The 21,508-nt window shown below is 44.4% G+C and overlaps 1 protein-coding gene across 1 annotated transcript in view; it reads right to left on the bottom strand.

The window, feature by feature from the left end:
* Nucleotides 1–21,508, bottom strand: part of TTLL4 (tubulin tyrosine ligase like 4) — a 1,780,839-nt gene that overhangs the window by 1,089,336 nt on the left and 669,995 nt on the right. Inside the window, exon 13 of the mRNA XM_044073711.1 lies at nt 15,705–15,787. Within this exon, the coding sequence (XP_043929646.1) occupies nt 15,705–15,787 (83 nt within the window). The remainder of the gene's footprint in view (nt 1–15,704; nt 15,788–21,508) is intronic.

The following is a 21,508-nucleotide window of genomic DNA, read 5'->3' on the forward strand; positions in this document are numbered from 1 at the left end:
GTCTGTAGGCCTGAATACACCCTCAGAAGCCGGTGCTTGCACAGTGGCTCCGGACCCATCCAAGGTAGAGACAGATGCAGGTTTCACAGTCGAAGAAGCATCTCGCGGCATACTGGACTCACAATGGGTCTCAGTAGAGGACTGCGAATCTGAAGTAGTGGGTATCAGGGGCTGCGAAAGCACCTCACTGAGTACTGGCGGACTGGTGACTAGCTTAACGGAAGCTTCGGCAGGTTTGGACCTATGCGGTGTCTTTAACCTTACTTTTTTTGGAAGATCGGTAGTCAGACGGCTTAAAGTCATTTCGGAGTACGTAGATAGAGTACGAAAGTAATTGGCTGCAAAAATGGCCCGACGACAAATAGTTTGGGCGTTGAACAAGGCACAAAACCGACAGCGAGGGACGTCGTGGTCTGGGCCTAAACAGGAGATGCAGTAAGAATGAATATCTCTATGAGGTACTTGCTTTTCACAGGTAAGACAACTGTTAACTTTTACTGACATTGGCTGGAGCAAGAAAAAGGATCCCCAATGGGGTACTTATCTTTTTTGAAGACTTCAGGTCTGAAACTCGAAAAAAAAGTTATGTACTTACCACAACATTCCATGCTTGTAGTCCATCTCGCCTATATTCTTGCTGGATGGGTTTGGCTCCGACTCGGCTGATACTAAAGCTCAAGAGCTTTTACTGGCTTGAGGCTAGCCCCTATCCCATGGTGCCTCACGGCAATTCCCCAGATCTAGTTTGCTAGAAAGCAATAAATACCCATCAGGTCATAATAAGAAAGAAGCTGTATAAATACAGCAAAGGATTAGAAACATAATCGATTCCAGGTGGACAATAAAGAGCAAAGTCAGGCAGCCCCAAAAAGAGGTCCATTAGATCCCCCAGAAACAGGAAGGGGGTTGGAGGGAGGGACACAAGAATATAGGTGACATGGACTACAAACATGGAACGTTATGGTAAGTACATAACTTCTTTATGTTATGTAGTCCTATCTCACTGTAATGCTTGCTGGATGGAACAGTGTCCCTAGCACCTTTATCCCAGGCGGCTCAAGCGAAGGGACTCTTCAGCACAGTGGACCCAAAGGATGACCTGTCCCGGGAAGCCAAATACAATTTGTAATGAGTAACAAACGTATGTGGTCGTACCCAAGTAGCTGCTGCACAAACAGTGTCAATTGGGAGCCTAGATCTAAAGGCATACAAAGTAGCTACAGCCCTAGTAGAGTGATCTTTAGCTTTTAACGGTAATTGTCTACCAGCTTGTTGATACGCAAAGGATATGCAATCCAAAAGCCATTTTGAAAGAGTAATTTTTGAAACAGGTAAGTCTTTCCTTTTGTCAGAAAAGGAAATGAAAAGTTGATCAGATTTCCCGAATTCTTTGGTCCTATGTACATAGAATGAATATCCTGTGGACATCTAGCTGGTGACGTCTATACTCTGATTTATTAGAGTGGTTTGGAAAAAACACAAGTAGCTCAATGGTAGTATTCAGGTTGTGTTCTGAGCATACCTTAGGAAGAAAGGAAGGGTTTGCCCTGAGAGAGAGACTATCCTTGTGAAAGATAATACAAGGAGGTTGGAATAGTTAGTGCTTGAAGTTCCGAGACTCTCCTAGTCAATGTTATAGCTAGCAAGAAAAAGGTTTTCCATGGTAATTTTAAGTCTGACGAAGGGGGTGGTTCAAAGGGTGCAGACATCAAAGATGAAAGGACTAAATTTAAGTCCTAGGGTTCTAATGGTTGTTTTTTATTGGGGGCCTAAGAACTCCTTTTAAGAAGGTTTTACAGAGTCAGTGTTGCATGATTGGATTTCCCATGAAACCAAAATGGAAACTGGAAATGGCAGCTAATTGAACTCTAACTGTAGCGGCTGCCGCTCCTTCATGAAAAATTGTTGTTAGGAAGGATAAAATGGATTCTAAAAGAGCTGTATATGGATCCAAGCCCAGATTCATAGCCCAAAGGGAAAACCTTTACCATTTGCTAGAATATAGTTTCTGAGTGGCAGGTTTATGGGATGAAATTAGGATGTGTTTGACCGCTGGGGATAAGGAATGCGCCTGGCTATACGTGGAACTGTAGCAGCCATGCTGTCAATTTGAAGGTGTGGATGGAGGGGTGGAACTGTCCCGATTGATGAATCAAGGAGATCTGGACATGGGTCCAGATTCCATGGTTCCTCCAAAAGGTAGGGCCACAGGAAAGGAAACCAAACTTGTCAAGGCCAGTAAGGAGCAATGAGGATCAAGGAACTCCTCAACTGTCTTGCTTTCTGTATTACTTTGGGTATGAGTGGAAAGGGAGGAAAGGCATAATGAAGTGCTGGGGGCCAATCGTGAACTAGAGCATCCCTGGGTGACATCCTGGATGGGGAATGAGGGCAAAGTAGCTGCTGCATTTGGTATTCAGGTGATTTCGCATCCACTGGATTCAGGGACCACTCGTGAGGCATCAGAATTGCTCAGCAGAGTTTGTCCGCTATTACGTTGGATTTCCCCGGGATAGATGTTCCTATCAGGAAGTGTTGAGTATCCATCGCCCATTTCCAAACTCTTAAAGCCTCTCTGCAAAGCGGATAAGACTTGGTTCCCCTCTTGTTTGTTTATGTACCACACAACAGACGTCTGACTGAATCACAATCGTTCTAGTGGGAAGGGAGCTGTGAAGTGCTTGCAACGCATATAGCGCCGCTCTCATCTCCAGAACATTGATGTGCAAGTGGTTCTCGTGGTTTTGCCAAGAACCTTGGACCGTCTTTCCCAGATAATGCCCCCCCCCCACCCTATCTGGGAAGCATCCGTGGTCAAAACTGCTTTCTCTTGGGGAGGAACAAGTGGACGACCCATGACAAGTTGTTTCGTGTGTAACCACCATGTCAGATCCCTTCTGCATGCGTTTATTATTATCTGGTGAGACAATGGAAGGTCTTGCATCAACCATTGCGCACACATCATCCATTGGAGAATCCTCGTATGTAGGCGAGCAAGAGGAACTAATAAGATGGCGGAAGCCATAGTCCCTAAGACTTGAAGGACTACTCTGGCCTGGACTCTGTTTAATAAGGATCTGATCTGACTGCGTAGAGATTCCACTCTTTCCTATGTTAGCTTTACTGACATGGTGGTTGTGTATTTCTGAGCCTAGATATACAATATGCTGCGAGGGAGATAAGACTGACTTTGGCAAGTTGACAGTGATGCCTAGGCTGGCACACAAGGATAGAGTCTCGTCCCTGGTCCTTATGAGGTGATGATTGGTGGTAGCAGTGAAGAGCCATTCGTCTAGGTATGGAAACACCTGGAATCTCAGGTGAGCTGTTACCACTGCCATGCATTTGGTAAATACACTGGGGGCTGTAGTGAGTCCAAAGGGCAGTGTTCTGAACTGAAAATGGATGGCTCCCAGCCAGAAGCGCAAGTGTCTCCTGGAGCGCCTGTCCATTTTGATGTGGTAGTACGGTTCTACCTGAGTTCGTCGACATACCACATAATCGACAATCACTTACCGACAGCTGACATAACCGACTTACAGCGCCGACATCCATGTATAAGCCTCTCGCTCCTACCATGTTCCAGGTAATGTAAATAGTTGTCTGTCATCAGCATAGCGTTATTTTCCTGTGAGTATACTGTATGATTTATGCTGATGACAGACAACTATTTACATTACCTGGAACATGGTAGGAGCGAGAGGCGCTACTAGCACATGGATGTCGGCGTTTTCGTAGTCGGTTATGTCAGCTGTCGGTGATGTGGATTGTCGGTGTTCTTGTGTCGTGTAAGTGATTGTCTATTATGTGGTATGTCGACGAACTCGGGTAGAACCGGTAGTACGCATCCTGTAGATCGATTGAGCACATCCAGTTGTCTTTCCCAAAAAAGGGAAATATCGACTGCAGAGTGACCATTAGGAACTTTGATTTTCTTACATGCTTGTTGAGCCTGCTGAGATCTAGAATTGATCTCCAGTCCCCTGTCTTTTTTTGGAAATAAAAAGAATCGAGAGTAAGTTCCGGATCCTACTTGCTCTGCGGGGACTTCCTGGATGACTTTTTTGCAGCAACGAGATGACCTCTGATATTGCACGGTCTAGTTGGATGGGTGGTATGTCTGGAAGAGACCAGGTCTGTTGGGGGTTCGGAAATAAAGGGAATCAGGTAACCTCTGGATATTACTGCGTGTACCCAACAATCTTGACTGATAGTTAGCCAGGTGCTTGGGTACAGCAATATACAACCCCCGACTGCCTCCAGAGACGGTCAGGCAGGCAACCCCTCAGGGTCGATGGAATGGACGATCAGAGAAAGCTTCTCTGTCTCCCTGATGTTGCAGACCTCCTTTGCCGCGAGGGCGGCGTCTTCCATCATATCCTCTCCCTCTGTCCCTGGGAGAGGGTTGACCTTGTGCCCGAGGAAAACCTTTTTGAGATTTGCGGAACCACATTTTCCCTCCTGTATTACCCTTGGGATAGGGTCTGGACAGGAGAGAGAAACAGACTCCAACAGCAGATAAGGTTTATCCTTCCTGCGCGCACCTAGTCAAAGTCTCTTTCACTTGGGGTCCAAAAAGAGATGAACCATCAAAGGGAACGTTAGTGAAGGAAGACTTGAAGGATTCCGTAAAATTACAAAGACGCATCCACGAATGTCTCCTGAGGGATATTCCTGCTGCGGCTGCCCTGCTCGCTCCATCTGCCGCATATGAGATCAGCCTCATGGAGGAGTTAGCTATGTAAGTAAGGGTGGAGAGCTGAGTGGAAACCTTGCCCATGGAACCCGGAGCTACTGAACCCTGGAGGATATCTCCTAACTCTTTCAAGAGATCCATCTGAAGACAAGTGAAATGAGTCAGGTAATTCAGCGATCTTACTGTAAATGCCACTAAAGAAAAAGTATGCTTCCCGTACCTATTCATTATCCTGGACTCCTTGTTAGGAGGATGGGTATTAGAAGACGTCTCAGATAATTCCTTCTTGGTGGCCACTGCTACCACCATAGCATCAACTGGAACTCCCTTGCTAAGGAAAGAACTTTCCTCAGGTGCCGTCATAAATTTGTTTGGCCTCCTTGAGACTGCTTCCAATGACTCTGGAGAGGTCCATGCTTTCCGCAAAATGACCCCCAAAAGTTGGTCATAAGGCAGTGTCACCCAAGAGGTGGAAGGTTGGGAGCCAAAGGCCTCAAGATACACTGATTCATCCTCAGTAGGGTTGGAGGTCTTCCAATCACCCCTCTGTCTAAGGATTTCAGAGGAGACATCCTCAGAGGGAGATCTAGGGGACCCTTCTGATTCCTCTAAATCAGTGCCTGATGTGACAGACTCAGGGGAGTAGACATGTTTCCTCTTACATAACCTCTTCCGAGGGAGCTCTCCAGTGTGATAATCTGGGGAGGTCTCGGAAGAAGGGGCGCCTGCAATGGGGGCTACTTGGGCCTCTGTTCCCTATGCTGTGGGGATGGCAGGGGGGGGGGGAGAGGGGTTGCTGCCTGCTGCTGGTGGGACACAGGTTCCAAAGGAATGGCTTAGGCAGAGGATAAAGCCTTCTCTGTAGCTTCGAAAGCCCCCCCCCCCCGTTCCAAAGAAGACCTCCGCTCCGAGGGGGCGGATGGCCGATTCCTAGCAAGAGGGAACAGCTCCGAACCAGAAGTGGGAGCAGAGCTGAGTCGAGCAGAGACTCCGAGAGGGAGGGTCGGTTCCAAAGCGAACCCAGGGTGACTGTCCCCCTCGGAGTCAACACGAGACCCTCGGCTCCAGACTGAGCCATCGAGGACAGAGTAATTGGCTCCGAGGAAACAGGCTTAATCCCAGGAGCCAAAGGGTCGAAGACAGCGGAATTTGACATAATAGGCACAGACAGCGAAGCAGTCGAAGGAGGAACAGTGATCAGTATGGGGGATGGCTCAGAGACCTTTGGGTCTGGAGGGGTCAATTTTTTAGCCAGAGCTGGATCTGAAAGCAACCTCTTCACCACCCTCTCAATGTCCTCATCCGACAGGGCCCTGGAGGATCTGGTTGAGACTGAAGGAGACCTTCTCTCCAAAATAGATCTCAAATTTGGAAATACAGTCTGTATGTCGAGAAACATCTTCAGTACCGAAGACGGTCTCGGAACCGATGGAATGGATTGCACCGAAGATGAAGTTGAGTCGGAACTGGAACCCCTTGGTTCTGACGCTTTTGACTTTTTGGTTGGATCCAAACTCAGGACCGATGATTTTTCTCTCTGAAGATTTTGGAGCTACCTGACCAAGTTCCAGCTGTTCCTGGAAGGAACTGGTCATGAGACCCCTGTCAATAAGTTCTCTCTTCCTTTCATTTAACACTCTTGCACTAAAAGTGTGACAGAAGGTGCAGGGTTCCTGTAAATGAGCTTTGCCCAGACTGGTGTGGCTGTCTGTAAGAGACATTTTCTGCGCACACCTGTCGCATTTTTTGAAGCCTGAAGGGCAATGATCCTTGTCTTTATCTTTAGACATTGTTAAACACTAAAATAGAGAGTAAGGAGAATTTTTTTTTTTTTTTTTAATAACAGTCACACACACACAGGGAGGAAAGGCCCTCTAACTTAAACAGGCACTATGGCCCTCTAATTTAAATGGGCCTTACAGTCCTAAGGGGAGAATAGGGGTTGAAAACTTTCAAAAACAGTCGCACAATACAGAAGAAACTATTAAGATATATACAAGATAGAAAAAGGTGATAGAAAAGGACTAAATAAGTAAAAAAAAAATCGTTTTACTTAGCCAACGAGCCAGTAAGACACAACCTCGAAGCTTTCGCGGCAAATGAGATCTGGGGAATTGCCATGAGGCACTATGGGATAGGGGCTAGCCTCGAGCCAGTAAAAGCTCTCGAGCTTTAGTACAGGCTGAGTCGGAGCCGAATATCGGCTCCGAACCCAACCAGCAAGAATTACGGCAAGATAGGACTACATAACACCAAAAATTTCAGGAGACGGCTGACCGGCACTTGCAAACTGCTTCTGGTTCGGGCACCGCACGGCAAGAATGACTGATGTAATGGCATCAGCTGCATGTTTTATTCCCCTGATGACCTGACGTCACGGAAGAAGTGACAGCATCCGACGAAGAAATATGAAGACTCTGGTATTCAGGCTGGTTGAGGGCTACCTGCAGGCAGATAACCCAAATGTGATGACTGCAACAGTGAAACACAAAGAACATCTATCAGTTGAACAAATTCTGCACCATAACTCCCTACAGTCAAGCTTGGAAACTGGACGCCCTGTCCTTTACCTGGGAAAGCCTCTCAATTTATGTCTTTCCCCCTCTGCCTCTCCTCTCAAAGGTTCTACTAAAGATAAAGCAGGACAAGCCAAGGACAATACTGATTGCCCCAGACTGGCCATGCCAGCACTGGTACCCCCTTTTGCGCAGTCTGACAGTGCTGCAACCATGGCACCTGCCTCAGACCCCTTCCCTGCTATCCCAGCAGGCGGGCCAGATTCTGCACACTCAGCTTCAAATCCTGAACCTTGCAGCTTGGTTAATTCCCTGAGCTCACCTCTAGCAAACCCTAGTAAGCAGGTGCTGGATGCCATTCTTGAGGCAAAGAGACCTAATACTAGAAAATCCTATTCAGAAAAGTCGAAAAGATTCTGTTCCTGGAGCAAGGCTCAGGGGATGAGCCCAACTGGGCCCAGCTTACCTTATATTCTAGATTAACAGAAATGCTCCATAAGGGCCTATCTTTCTCTTCAATTAAGATTCATGCCTCTGCCATCTCAGCACATAATACTGAGCTAACCCCCCTCTTCTCATCACCTGCTAAAGCAATTCCTTAGAGGGGCCACAAATTTAAGACCCCCCCCCAACCAGGAAAGCGCCCACTCCAGCCTGGGACCTTAACTTTGTATTGGAAAAAACTCACCCCCCCCCCCCCTTTGAACCAGCTGCTACAGCAGAGTTGAAATTCCTTTCTTGGAAAACAACCTTACTTCTAGCCATCAATTCCACAAGAAGAGTGTCTGAACTGCAGGCCCTCATAGCAGTGGAACCCCTTCATTATCTTCCATGCGGACAAGGTTTCCCTCAGGATTAATCCATCCTTTATGCCCAAGGTGGTGTCTAGTGTGGCTCTAAACCAGTCCATTCATTTGCCTACCTTTTTCCCTAACCCTCAAAATAAGGGGGAAAGAATACTGCATTCTCTGGACATGCACAGACAGCTTAGATTCTATTTGGACAGAACTAAGCCTCTCAGACAATCTGACCAGCTGCTAGTTTTGCTGCAGGGGTAGAGGAGAAGGCTATTTCTAAGCAAACCATTTCCAAATGGATAGCCCATTGCATCCATTTCTGCTACAAGTACCATGGAAAACCTACCCCACAGGGGATAAGATCACATTCAACCAGGGCTGCATCTACCTCTATGGCATTCCTCAGAGGAGTCCCTATCAGGGACATCCTGGAAGCTGCTACCTGGAGATCTGTACATACTTTCACCAAGCATTACCACATGCCTATCTTTTCTAAATCCAGAGCTGGATTTGCTACAGCAGTCTTACAGGGCCTGATTGCTAGCCCTAATGCTCTAACTGCTTCCACCCTTCCTTAACTTTGGGAATCAACCCAAATGTGATGAAGAACATAGTACAGAGTTGTGTACACTTACCATAAATGTAGATGTTAGAGTGTATTCACTGTTGCAGTCCTGGTTACCCTCCCTCCAACCCTCTGACTACTCTTGGTTCTACCTTTCCTTCTTGTTTTGCATATATTATTTCATGTGTATTTGCTTTTTGCTGGGGGGTGTTTCATACCATATAATTGCTTCCTATTGTGGGGGCACCTGACATCTGGGACAAGACAATGGCATCGGCTGCATGTTTTATACACCCGGACAACCTGACGTCATGGAAGAAGCAACAGCATCTGACGCAGAAATCCAAAGACTCTGGTATTCAAGCCGGCTGAGGGCTACCTGCAGGAAGATAACCCAAATGTGATTACTGCAACAGTGAATACACTTGAACATCTACATTTATGATAAGTGTATACATCTGTACTTTGAGGGGCAGATATGACTCGGACAGCTTCAGAGTTAACTCAACACCTCAGACTAGACAAAGACGATTCCACTCCAAAAGTCATCTGGCTCCAACATGCTCACAGCCAGTGCACTCAAAGATGATATTGGATCCAAAGTTGATTAAACCAGTCTTTAGATCCAATACAGACTGAGACAGAAGTCTCAGATCCAAGGGCTCTGAAGCTGATGGACAGATCGAAAAAGCCAAGATGAGTGGAATAGTACTAGTAAAGTCTCGGGACCCAATGAGGTATAGATCCGAGAGAACTCTGACCTGAATTTGTGCAGACAAATGTCCTCATCATTCTGTCCACATCAACTTCTATGAGACGTCTGGAAGAATAAGAATAAGCTATACGGAGATCTTGAGTGGCAGTGTTTTCCAGGAATGGGGATGAGAGCCAAGACAGAATAGGATCCAAGGAAGACGCATACTTAGTTCTAGGTGTTTCAGATCAGAATGAGCCGGATCCAAAGAAACAGATCTGATATCAGATGAAGTTGGACCTGAAGGCTTGCCCTTAGGATCTGAAGTCCTGTGGATTTTCTTTGGTGGTTCCGTAGTCAGATCTGAAGAATGAGAGGATCCAGGCTGGTCAAAATATCCTTTCTTGACCTTTTATCTGACTTGGAGGTTTGAGCTCTTGGAGGTTTGAGCTCAAATAAGCAAGTCTCCAAAGGGTGAAGAAAGAAGGCTCGAGGACTAATTTGTTCTTCCTGTCTACCAGTGCTCTTGGAGTGAAAGCTTTACAAATAGAGCAGGAAGACTGCAAGTGGTCCAGACCCAAGCAGTAAACGCATAAATCATGGACATCAGACAATGGGATTTTATGCCCGCACTTGCCACATGTTTTAAAGCCTGATGGTTTAATCTGCCATTTTAAACTACAAAACATAGTGGTAAATACTAACCTAAGTAGACAGAAAGATTTTTTTTTTCATTTATATAGAAAACGGAGAGAGTACAAACAACATTATCAGAATTACCAAAGGGTAAAGGAAATATTACCAACGATGGTCTAGAAGAGCTACCAAACAGTACAAAAGAAAAAATACCGGCAATGGTAAAAAAGATTTACGCTAAATATTTAGGGAGGAAAATTTAGTGAAAAATGAAGTTGTAAAGATGTATATAAACACACTATAAATCAAAGCTCGAGAGCTGCAGCGACCTAGTCTGTACAAAATGGTGGCAAATGAAATCTGGGGAAAGAGTAGTACTGCTGCATTATGGGCAAGGGAGAAGCTCGAGAGCTCGAAGTATCAATGAGCAGTAAAAAAAGCAGCAAAGTCAGATCAAAGGATCAGATCCAAACACACGTTAAGGAATGAATGAAAACTGACATCAGATGAAGCAGTTATTACATGGCTGGATTTTGTGCAATTCCCCTAAACAAAGCAAGACAGCCATGCATGAAATCATAAGAAATTTGTCTTCCACAGAAACACACACACACACTTCTCTTTACTTCTAGATATAGGCAACAATTATAAAACTTTCTCACAAAATGGAAGAAAAGTCTCTAGTGGGGTACTTATCTGCCCAAAAGATCGAACAAGCTGATAGATGAACCACTGAACATGCAAAGATGACAGTCTCTGATTGAAATATTCAACGGCAATAAAGTTCTGAATATTGACATCTGTATCCCTGCATTTTTTTTTTTAATCAGCATATCCTCAAACTTCATGAGATGTACAATGAATGTAGAAGGCACCTAAATGTTTTCATACACTGGCCACACATCTGATCCTATGTTCATACAGTTGCATGCTACTGTAACAGAAATGTAATGAACATCAGCAATAATTTAGGGTTTGGGTGGTTCCACAAGTTTAACAGTTAATATGCAGTTTAACAGTTAATATTTTCAGGCTAGACAATAAACACTGGTATGGACACTCTAAATAAAAGGAAAAAAATTAGACTTCAATAAAATATCATACCGCCTTTAAAAATGTAGTAGACTATATGAAAGCCACAGACAAAAATCTTAACTGCTTCTTACTTAAAGCTCAAATTCAATGAAGAGGAAAGCTTCTCCAAAGCTTAACCCAAGAGGAAAAAAAAAAGTTATGTAGTCTACAATGTTCCATCTGAGCTGTCCATTTTCATTCTTCAACAAATGGGTTTGGATCTGACCCTCTGATCCGACTCGGCTACTTTTACCAGCCTCTGGAACACTGAAACTATCAAGCTCTTCCCTCACCCATAATGCACTAGTCCCCTACTGTACTTCAGATCTTGTTTAATGACCTTTTAGACTATATAGTAAATAACAAGGATATAAGATCACAGTACCGGCAGCTCAAATGAAGGGACACTGGTTCCGTTAGCATCTTCTCATCCTTCCAGAAGTCAAACTGGTAGGGAGGTGGAGTGAAGGGAGTTGAGAAAGAATAAAAATGGACAACACAGATGGAACATTATGGTGAGTAAATATCCAATTTTTGTCATTTTCATTCACTCAACAAATGGAAAACAGTCCCCAGCTGCCTAAATCCCATGAGGACTCTAATGAAGGATATTCCTGAGCACCGTTGAGCCAAAGACTGCTCTCCACTTAGAGACCAGATCCATTTTTTAATGAGTAATAAAGGTATGAGGATTAGCCAAAGTTGCAGCTGCACAATCATCATCCAAGTAAGATCTGTATAAAAATGCAGAAAAAGTTGCCACATACCTAGTGGAATGAGCTTTTTCTGGTTTTGACAAAGACAAGCCCAATTTATTACAATCATTAATCACTTGGCTAAGGTCACTTTAGTAACTGGTTTGCCCAATTTTTAATCTAAAAATAAGCCAAATATTGGTCTGATTTCCTGAACATTTTTGTCCTGTGTGGATAAATTAACTGTGACCATCCAATAAGTGCAACATATACTCTCCTTTATTTGTGAAATTTGGAAATAAAACTGGAAGGTTGACAGTTTGATACTGGATTGTGGCACCACCTTAGAAAGGAAAGAGGGACTGGTTCGTAAAGCTACCCTATCCTTGTGAAAAATCAAATGAGGCGGCTTAGAAGATAAGGTTTGAAGTTCTGAAACTCTTCTAGTAGAGGTAATGGCCACTAAAAAGAATCTTCCCGGTTGAAATTTTTAATTCACATTTGGCTGATGGCACAAAAGGAGATTGGGAAAAAGATTGTAAAATCAAATTCAAATCTGACAGGAGAGTAAGATCTTTGAAAGGAGGTCTAAGAAAGGTTCCCCTAATAAAGGCCTTAGAAAGTTTGGAAGAGGCTAAGTACACATTATTTACTCCAATGTGAAAACTGGAAATTGTAGAAACTTTTACTTTAATAGCTGAAGAACTAGCACCTTCATTAAAAATTGTAGCTAAAAATTCTAGAACCTTGCGTACAAGCACTGAAAAAGGGTCAATATAACTTTGCTGTGCCCAACTATCAAATCTTTTCCATTTACACCTATATATTTTACTACTAGAAGCTTTGTGGGAAGACAGAAAAAATGTGATGAATGGGAGAAGACAGCCTGGGCTGTCTAGCTATCATTGGAACTTGAGAAGCCATGCAAGTCAGTTTTAGGCCTAAAATACCTAGGCGATTCATATCTGTTGGTTGAGACGGGAGGTCTAGAATTGGATCCAGAATCCATGGCGAGTGATGCAGATACGGTCAAAAAAGGGGTACCAAATTTGACGAGGCCAATAAGGAGCAATGAGGATGACAATGCTTTTTAATTGAGATGCCTTTTGAAGGAATTTGGGGTTTAGAGATACTAAGGGAAGGCGTAGAAGAAATTGGGGGCCAATCATGGAGAAGAGCTTCTCTCAGTGGGTCCTATTCACGCTGTCGAACTTTTACACGTTCGAAAGTCATATGGTCGAAACCATATGTTCAAACTTGTAAAACTTTGAACGTTTCCAAGGAGATCTCCATAAGGAAAGGTTTCCCTTTCATGCAATGTAGTGCGATCTTGGAATTAGTATATTTAAGTAGGGGGGGGATGCAGGGGGGCTTGCCCCCTGCTTACAACTTACAGGTAAGTTTTTGTGTGTGTGTTTTTTTTTTTTTTTTTTTTTAATTACGTTTTCGAACTTTTAAAGTTCAAACATATGGTGTCTGAATTTAGACAACGTGATATAGACCCTCTCTCAGTGACTCTCCTGGTGGGGGAATCAGGGCAAAGAATCTGCTGCACTTGCTGGGAGATGCAAAGAGGTTTCAGCAATGTTGACCCCATCGACTGATTATCTTTACTGCCACTTTCATGTTGAGATCACACTCATGAGGCATTAGAATGAACCTGCTCAACTTGTTATCATGCTGGGTTTCCCCAGAATGTGCATTGCTAGCAGAAACTGACTGAATGAGATCGTCCATTGCCACATTTTCAGAGCTTCTTGACACAGGGGATAAAGATTTGGTTCTTCCTCCTTTGTTGATGCACCAGACTACTGATATGTTGTCTGTCTAAATCCCAATAGTCCTGGAAGGGAGAGCGTCTTGAAAGGCTTGCAGTGCTACGACAGCTGTCATTTCTAGGATACTGACAAGCGTGCATTGGTCTCTTCGGGGGAACCATGTGCCCTGGACTGTTTTTCCCCAAGTAGTGATCTCAGCTACCAGATTTGGAAAGCATCCATGGTAAATATGGCCTTGGGCTGAGGGAGAATGAAGGGGTGACCCTTCATTATCTGATCGGAATAAATTCACCACAGGAGGTAATTTTTACATGCTTGAGTTATTCTGACTTGGGTACTCAAAGCCTGGTAAAGAATAGACCACCAATTCACTAGGGTCCCACTGAAGAATTCTCATGTGGTACCGCACTAATGGAAAAGTATCACAGCCGACACTGACCCCCAATGCTTGAAAGATCAATCAGGCAGAGAGAAGAATTTTGGATTATCCTTCTGACTTGAAATCATATGGTTTGTACCCTTGGTAAAGGAAGGGAGGCTGTCAGGGATACTGTGTCGAACAACGCTCTTATGAACTCCAATACTTGAGTTGGTTCTAGTAGAGATTTGTTATGATTGACAGTAATTCCCAAATCAAAGCATAACTAGAGAACATGATGCCTGGTAGGAGCGGTTATGAGCCAGTCATATAAGTAAAGAAATAGACGGAATCCTTGCAGTTTCAAGCGAGCTGTCACTACTGCCATGTATTTGGTGAACACCTTGGGGGCTGTGATGAGACCAAATGGCAGAGCTATGAATTGGTAGTGATGCAGGCATACATGGGGAAAATAGTTGTAGAGCATGCTTCACTGATGAAAAAGTAGAAATATTTTGGAAAATCTAAAATGCTTAATGATGACCAATAATATATACTCATGATGTTAGAAATGGAAAATGCTACTTTTTGGGATCTGCGGCTTCCACAGGATATTAAACACATAATGAGGTGGTCAGTTCTGATGTACCTGACAACAGCACACAGTCCAATCATAATGCAGCAACTCTGACAATAACTATGTCAAGTCATTAAAATGGGCTGAGAAAGGAGTCTTATGTTGTATCTAAAGTGGCAAAAGAAATTATAAATGTTGTAGCAACAACACTCATGTATCGTTGATAAAACATACTTGGTGCAAAGGGAGCACACATTAAAAAAACAGAACTATAAACTACATTAAGTTAACCACAAGAATAATGCATTATATGGCACTAAAAATACTTGACCAACAGACTGCAAATTCTGCACAAAACTCTAAAAACTGTGTGTGACCTAGTATGGCATTTTTCCTTTTAAGTTTCTCTGACATTCACCAGCCTCTCCTAGTGTCCCATTCCTCCCACCATCCTACCTTGGCATTAGCACACCACACCAGCCTCTGGGGGGTCCTTATTCAAAGGTGAGATACTGTACAAATAATCTCTCTTTGATCACATAATGCTGCACAACATCCACTATGAGACACCACTACAATACATTCTTTCACACTCCCGTGAGGCATGTCTAGAATGCAAACACTTCCCAGTAGTAGTGTGCCTAGTTTCACTTTTTGTGTCGCAAGAGTACAGTTTGAGGTCTTCCCCAAATGGTGCTTGTGTAGTGGGATTATATCACATCCTTTTACCTATAGTCATCAATTCGTATCTACACTTCATGGCAAACTACTACAATGTTCAAGCACCCTAAATGAACCCTGACCAGCTGGGATATGTCTTTAAAACTTGAGGTAGAAAAATGGGAACCCTGTTATTGATTACTGTAATTTTCCAGCAGGATAAGAAAGCCAAAAGCAACTGACAACTCGTAAACAATGTGTAAAGCACAACTCACCAATTATCAAGCTAAATGAAAAAGGCAAGCAGCAGGTCACCTGAGTCCAGTGGATTAAAACAAAATTCCCACATAGAGAGATAGTATTAATGCAGCAACACCCCAATTCAGGAGCAATGAATCAAGACAACCAGAACTGAAATAAACAAAGCTGCAACCACTTGTTAGGGCAAAGAATATGGGATGCCTTCCTGAGCACCACCTTAAACAACAAATACCCATTTTCAGCGAAGGCACTACTGACCCAAACCCAATGTGCTTAGCATGATTAACATTTTATTCACTTCTAAATTTCAGACAATGATGTACTGTGATGAAACTGCAAATTTACAATAAGTTCCATTAAAACACTAGAAAATTCTATCAATGGCAGCCCAACTCACCTCTGCACCAACAGCGGCCTCTTCCGAGGTACTTGACTCCATTTGTGGACTACTTGGATCCCAATTCCTCTTGCAGATGCTGGCTACAATAATCAAATTAAGAAGAAAATGTACAGTTGAATTCACTAGTGTTTACTCCAGTTTCTTCTTCTACTTCAAGGTACATTTTGGAAATAAACAAACTACACTTCCTTTCCTTAAAGATCCACTATGGTAAAGAGATTTAGGGTGTTTTAGTCAAAGATGGCAGAGACACAAAAAATTACATACCCCTAAGTCACATCCTTTGGGTGCAGACACGTTTTTCAAAATATATGAACGACCTGTATTAGCATCCCCTTATGAAAAATTAGTCCTAAATGGGTGCTGGTTCTTTTCTTGACATCAACTAGAAAACCTTTTCCATTTAATATATAATTTTCTAGTAGTAGATTTTCTTGCCTCCTTTTTAACACCTGGCTGCACATCTTCAGGAAAAAAATGCTTAAATGTTATTAAGATGGCATTGTACAGGTAAGTAAACTGCTTGGGATGGGGTGTATCAAACACTCCTTTAATCTGCATGAGTAGGATCCATTCTATGAAAAAGCTTACAGAAAGTGCCCCTGGCCATTTCCAAATGGAAGAGTCACTACGATGATCTTCAGTGTCTTTCTGAATTTTTAGAATGACACTGGATAGCACTGAAAAGGGTGAGAAAGCATACAGAGCATTCCTGTACAAGGAAAATAAAAGGAATCCATCTTCCAGATCTTCATGCACAGAGTCCTGGAGCAGACATTTGCCAAGAGACTGCTGTGAGTGGAGGCATATAGGCCTATTTTAAGGGTTCCCCTCAGCTGGATTAATTCCTGGAAAACTGCCCGAATCAATTTCTATTTGTGAAGGTCTTTGTCCTGCACCTGCTCAGCTTATCTGCCATGCAATATTTGCTCTGATGGTATGTAATAAGTGAGACTGTGCAGAAATGTTGAGTGCTAACAAACTGAAAAGAGTGAAAACTCAGAAGAGCAAATCTTGAACATCACTTTTCTCCTTTAAACTGCTTTTTTTTTTTTTTTTTTTTGCATGAGGGCAAGCCCCCCCCCCCAAAAAAAAAAAAAAAAAAAAAAAAAAACATATACCAGCCCTGAGATCATCATACCTAGAAGAAAAGGGAGAAAAAGCCATGTTGGACTTAAAATATGTAATTCTGTTTTTCACCCATTCAGTCTCCATGTTCCGGGATTCCTTCTAGTGGGTCCCAACATTTAAAATAGTTAGGGGAAAAAAAAGGAGACAATAAAAAAAGCCCCCTAAAAACAAAACAACTATTACCAGAGATAAAGTAGTTTTAGCAAATTTTTTCCACAGATGTAATATTCCTGTTTAAAGGTCAGAGTCATGTGACAGTCAAAAATACTTTTTCCTAGCTTAAAAAACTTTTAGTTATGTACTCACCATAACTTCAGATGTTTGGGATCCATCTCGCCTACATTCTGACTGATGGTTCGGAGCCGATCCTCGGCTCCGACTCGGCACGCTTATGCCAAAGAGCGAAGTCTCTTATTGGCTGAGCTTACTATATCCCAGGATGCACCACTACCAGTCCCCCAGATCTAGTTTGTCCGCATACATGCACACACGCATGCACTGCTTATATAACATTGACAGATGATACAAGATAAAAAACAGTAGAACCCAAACCGCTCAATCTCTTCTGATCTCCAAGGCAGGGGGAAGGAGGGTGGGTATTAGGAATGTAGGCGAGATGGATCCCAAACATCTGAAGTTATGGTGAGTACATAACTAAAAGATGTTATGTGATCCTATCTCGCCTACATTCTGACTGATGGGACAGCGTGCCTAGCACCTAAATCCTGGGTGGCTCACTGGAAAACACTCCTGAGTACCGTGGAACCAAATGATGCTCGCCCTTCAGATGCCACATCCAATTTATAGTGGGAAATGAAAGTGTGCGGGTTGGACCAAGTAGCCGCAGCACAAATTTCAGAAATAGCGAGCTTGGAATGGAATGCAATAGAGGTAGCCATAGCTCTAGTAGAGTGAGCTTTGACAGATGTTGTAAGTTGCTTATTTGAAGAGGAATAAGCTTGAGTTATGCAATCTCTGATCCATTTGGCAATAGTAGCTTTAGTGATGGTTTTACCCAGTTTATTATCTGAAAAGGACACAAACAATTGATCTGTTTTCCGTATTTGCTGAGTCCTATCTAGGTAGAAGCGCAATTGCCTGTGAACATCCAATGTATGGAAGGTGTATTCCACTTTGTTTGAAAATTTTGGAAAGAAAACTGGTAGCTCTAAAGATTGTTGGAGACAGAGATTAGAGCAAACTTTTGGGACAAAAGATGGATTAGGTCTAAGTGATACTCTATCCTTGTGAAAAATCAAGTACGGTGGTTTGATAGATAGGGCTTGAAGTTCTGAAACTCTTCTTGCAGAGGTAATTGCAATTAAGAAGGCAGTCTTCCAAGACAGATATTTCAACTCACATGTAGCAGCCTGTTAAGGCACGAAGTACCAAATCAAGATCCCACGGAGGCGCAGGATGAAAAACTGGGGGTCTTAAAAGCACAGCACCTTTCATGAAAGTTTTACATAATCTGCTGCTCATCAACGGTGGGTCTGTGGAATCGTGAAATTTGGAGATAGCTGCTAGTTGGACTTTAATAGTAGAGACTGAAGATCCTTGATTAAACAAGGATGTTAAAAATTTCAAGACCTCTGGTATCGGGGCAGTAATAGGGTCTAATCCTCTGAGTTGAGCCCAGATAGCAAACCTCTTCCACTTACTGTGATACAACTTCTTAGTGGTGGGTTTGTGGGCTGAAGATAAAATGTGAATAACTTCCGGGTCCAAGGTGTGATTTCTGACTATAGTCGGAAGTGGAGGAGCCAAGCTGTTAACTTCAAAGTGTGAAGGGACTGGTGCTGTTGTCCCGACTGATGAACCAGAAGGTCCGGAATTAGGTCCAAGAACCAAGGACCGTCCAGAGTATATTTCTGTAGGTAGGGGAACCATACCTGACGAGGCCAGTACGGAGCAATTAGAATCATTGTGGACCCCAATTGGGAAGCTTTCTGGATGACTTTGGGGAGGACTGGAATCAGAGGAAAAGCATAAAGCAGTCCTGTTGGCCAAGGTTGGACTAGAGCATCCGTAGCTGTCTCCCCTTGACGCGGGGTCAAGGAAAAGAACCTTTGCACTTCGTGTTTAGGTGGTGTTGCAAACAGGTCGCAGCACGGAATCCCCATCTTTTGAAAATCTGAGCTGCTACTGTTTCGTCAGAGACCACTCGTGAGGAGAGAGAATAGTCCTGCTCAGTCTGTCTGCCAATACATTGGATTTGCCTGGAATATGGGTCGCTACCAGGAAGCGCTTGGTAGCCACTGCCCATTCCCACACCCTCATGGCCTCTCTGCAAAGGGGGTAAGATCTGGTCCCTCCTTGTTTGTTTAGATACCAGACCACCGACATGTTGTCTGTGTGGATGACGATAATGCCTTGAGGGAGAAACTTGTGGAGGGCTTGTAAGGACAGAAGTACAGCCCTCATTTCCAACACATTGATATGGAGAGATGTTTCGTTAGGAAGCCAAGAACCTTGAACTGACCTGCCCAGACAATGCCCCCCCACCCCGTCTGGGAGGCATCCGTAGTCAAGGTGGCCACCGGAGGGGGTATAACAAAGGGTCTTCCCTGATTCAGATTGGATGGCAGAAGCCACCAGCGGAGGTCCCGTTTGCACGCTTTCTGTAATCAGTATGTGATGATTGAGGGGAGATCTTGAAAAGACCATTGTGTCGATAATAGCCACTGGAGAATCCTCATGTGCAACCTTGCCAGAGGAACTAGGAGAACCGTGGCAGACATTGAACCTAAAAGTTGCAGGACCATCCTGGCTGGGGCTTTGGATCTTAGAAGCAGGGCTCGGACCTGATTTTGTAATGTTTGTATCCTTTCGGTAGGAAGGAAGATCCATTAATTTTGAGTCTATCTCTGCTCCTATGAATCTTATGCGCTGAGAAGGCAGCAAGACAGACTTTGACCAGTTGAATGTAATTCCCAGGGAAACACCCAGGAGATGGTGGCTTGTAGGTTCTCTAGTAGTAGATGCCTGGTGGTGGCAGTCAGGAGCCAGTCGTCCAGATAGGGAAACACTTGGAATCCAAGACTCCTCAGGTGAGCAGTCACTACTGCCAAACACTTGGTGAACACCCTGGGGCTGTGGTGAGACCAAAGGGCAGTGCACAAAATTGGAAATGACCGTCTCCCAGGCTGAAGCGCAGATACCTCCTGGACGCCTGATGTATCGGTATGTGATAATAGGCGTCCTTGAGATCTATGGAGCACATCCAAACATCTTTCTCCAACAATGGGAGAATGGATCGTAAAGTGACCATTCGGAATTTGGACTTCATGACGGACTGGTTTAGTTTGCTGAGATCCAAAATGGGTCTCAGGTCCCCTGTCTTTTTTGGCACTAAAAAGAACCTCGAGTAATTTCCGGATCCGATCTGGTCTGTGGGGACCGGTTGGATGACTCCTTTTTCTAGCAGCTTTGAAGCTTCTACGGCTGCAATTTCCCTTTGACTGGGTGGTGGGTCCGGGATTTTTTTGGACGGTGGGGGTGAGCGTGTAAAGGGAATGGTGTAACCTCCGGCAATAATCCAAGCACCCATCTGTCCTGAGTAATAGACTCCCAGGCTTTTAGGTGCTTGGCAAAGCGGCACCCGACTGGCTCGAGCAGCACAGCCGGGCAATCCCTCATGGAGTGTGGGAGGCTGAAGAGCCACGAAAGGACTCGCGGTCTCCAGTGTTGCGGGGGCCTCTGCCGCTTCTGGGACGGCGTCTCCCAGAAAAATTTCCCCGCCCTCTGCCTCTGGAAGGGGAATCTTCCTGCTGTTGAGGAAAGAATTTCTGTGATTTATGGAACCACATCTTCCCTCCTCTTTAGCCTTGGGATAAGGCCGAAGGGAGTGGAAAATCGTGCTCCTACGGCAGATAAAGTCTTTCCCTCCTGCTCACAGCGGTAAGAGTGTCTTTACCTTGGGTCCAAACAAAGAGGACCCATCAAAGGGAGCGTCGGCAAGGAAGACTTGAAGGCCTCCGAAATGACACAAACGGAGCCAAGCTTGTCTCGAGAGCCACGCCTGTGCCTGCCGCTTGCTCCGCCCCTTCGGCCGCATATGAAATGAGCCTCATGGACGAAGTTAGAAATCGAGGTAAGGATAGCCAACTGAGAGCTAACCGACTGGGCTAGCTGCTCAGGTAGGTTACCTGAGAGGGAGTCTGAGAGCTCCTTGACCAGATTCCTCTGTAGTCTGGTGAAATGTGCCAAATAATTCAGGGACCTCAGAGTAAAGGCCGCTGAAGTCAGGGTGCGCTTCCCGCATCGTCCATGCTCCTAGACTCCTTATTAGGAGGATGAACGGACGTTGAAGCCTCTGCCACGTCCTGCTGGGTAGCAGATGCCACCACCATGGCATCTACAGCCACGCCTTTTATTAAGAACTCCTTCTCGGGTGGGGCAGACAAAAATTTGTTAGGGCGAGAAGGCACTGGTTCCACAGTATCTGGATGTTCCCACGTCCTCCGACAAACGAAATCCAGGAGCTCGTCGAGGGGCGGAGACACCCAGGAGGCGGAGGGCTGAGCCCCGAAGGCCTTGAGGAACACAGACTCATCAGCGGAGGGGGGTTTGGAATTCCAGCCGCCTCGTTGCTTGAGGATCTCTAGAATGTCTGCAAATGAGACATCATCCGAGGACGACTTTGGGGACCCCTCCGCATCATCAAAATC

The sequence above is a fragment of the Protopterus annectens genome, chromosome 6.part0, assembly GCF_019279795.1.
Source record: "Protopterus annectens isolate FY-2018-M chromosome 6.part0, PAN1.0, whole genome shotgun sequence".
NCBI lineage: Eukaryota > Metazoa > Chordata > Ceratodontiformes > Protopteridae > Protopterus > Protopterus annectens.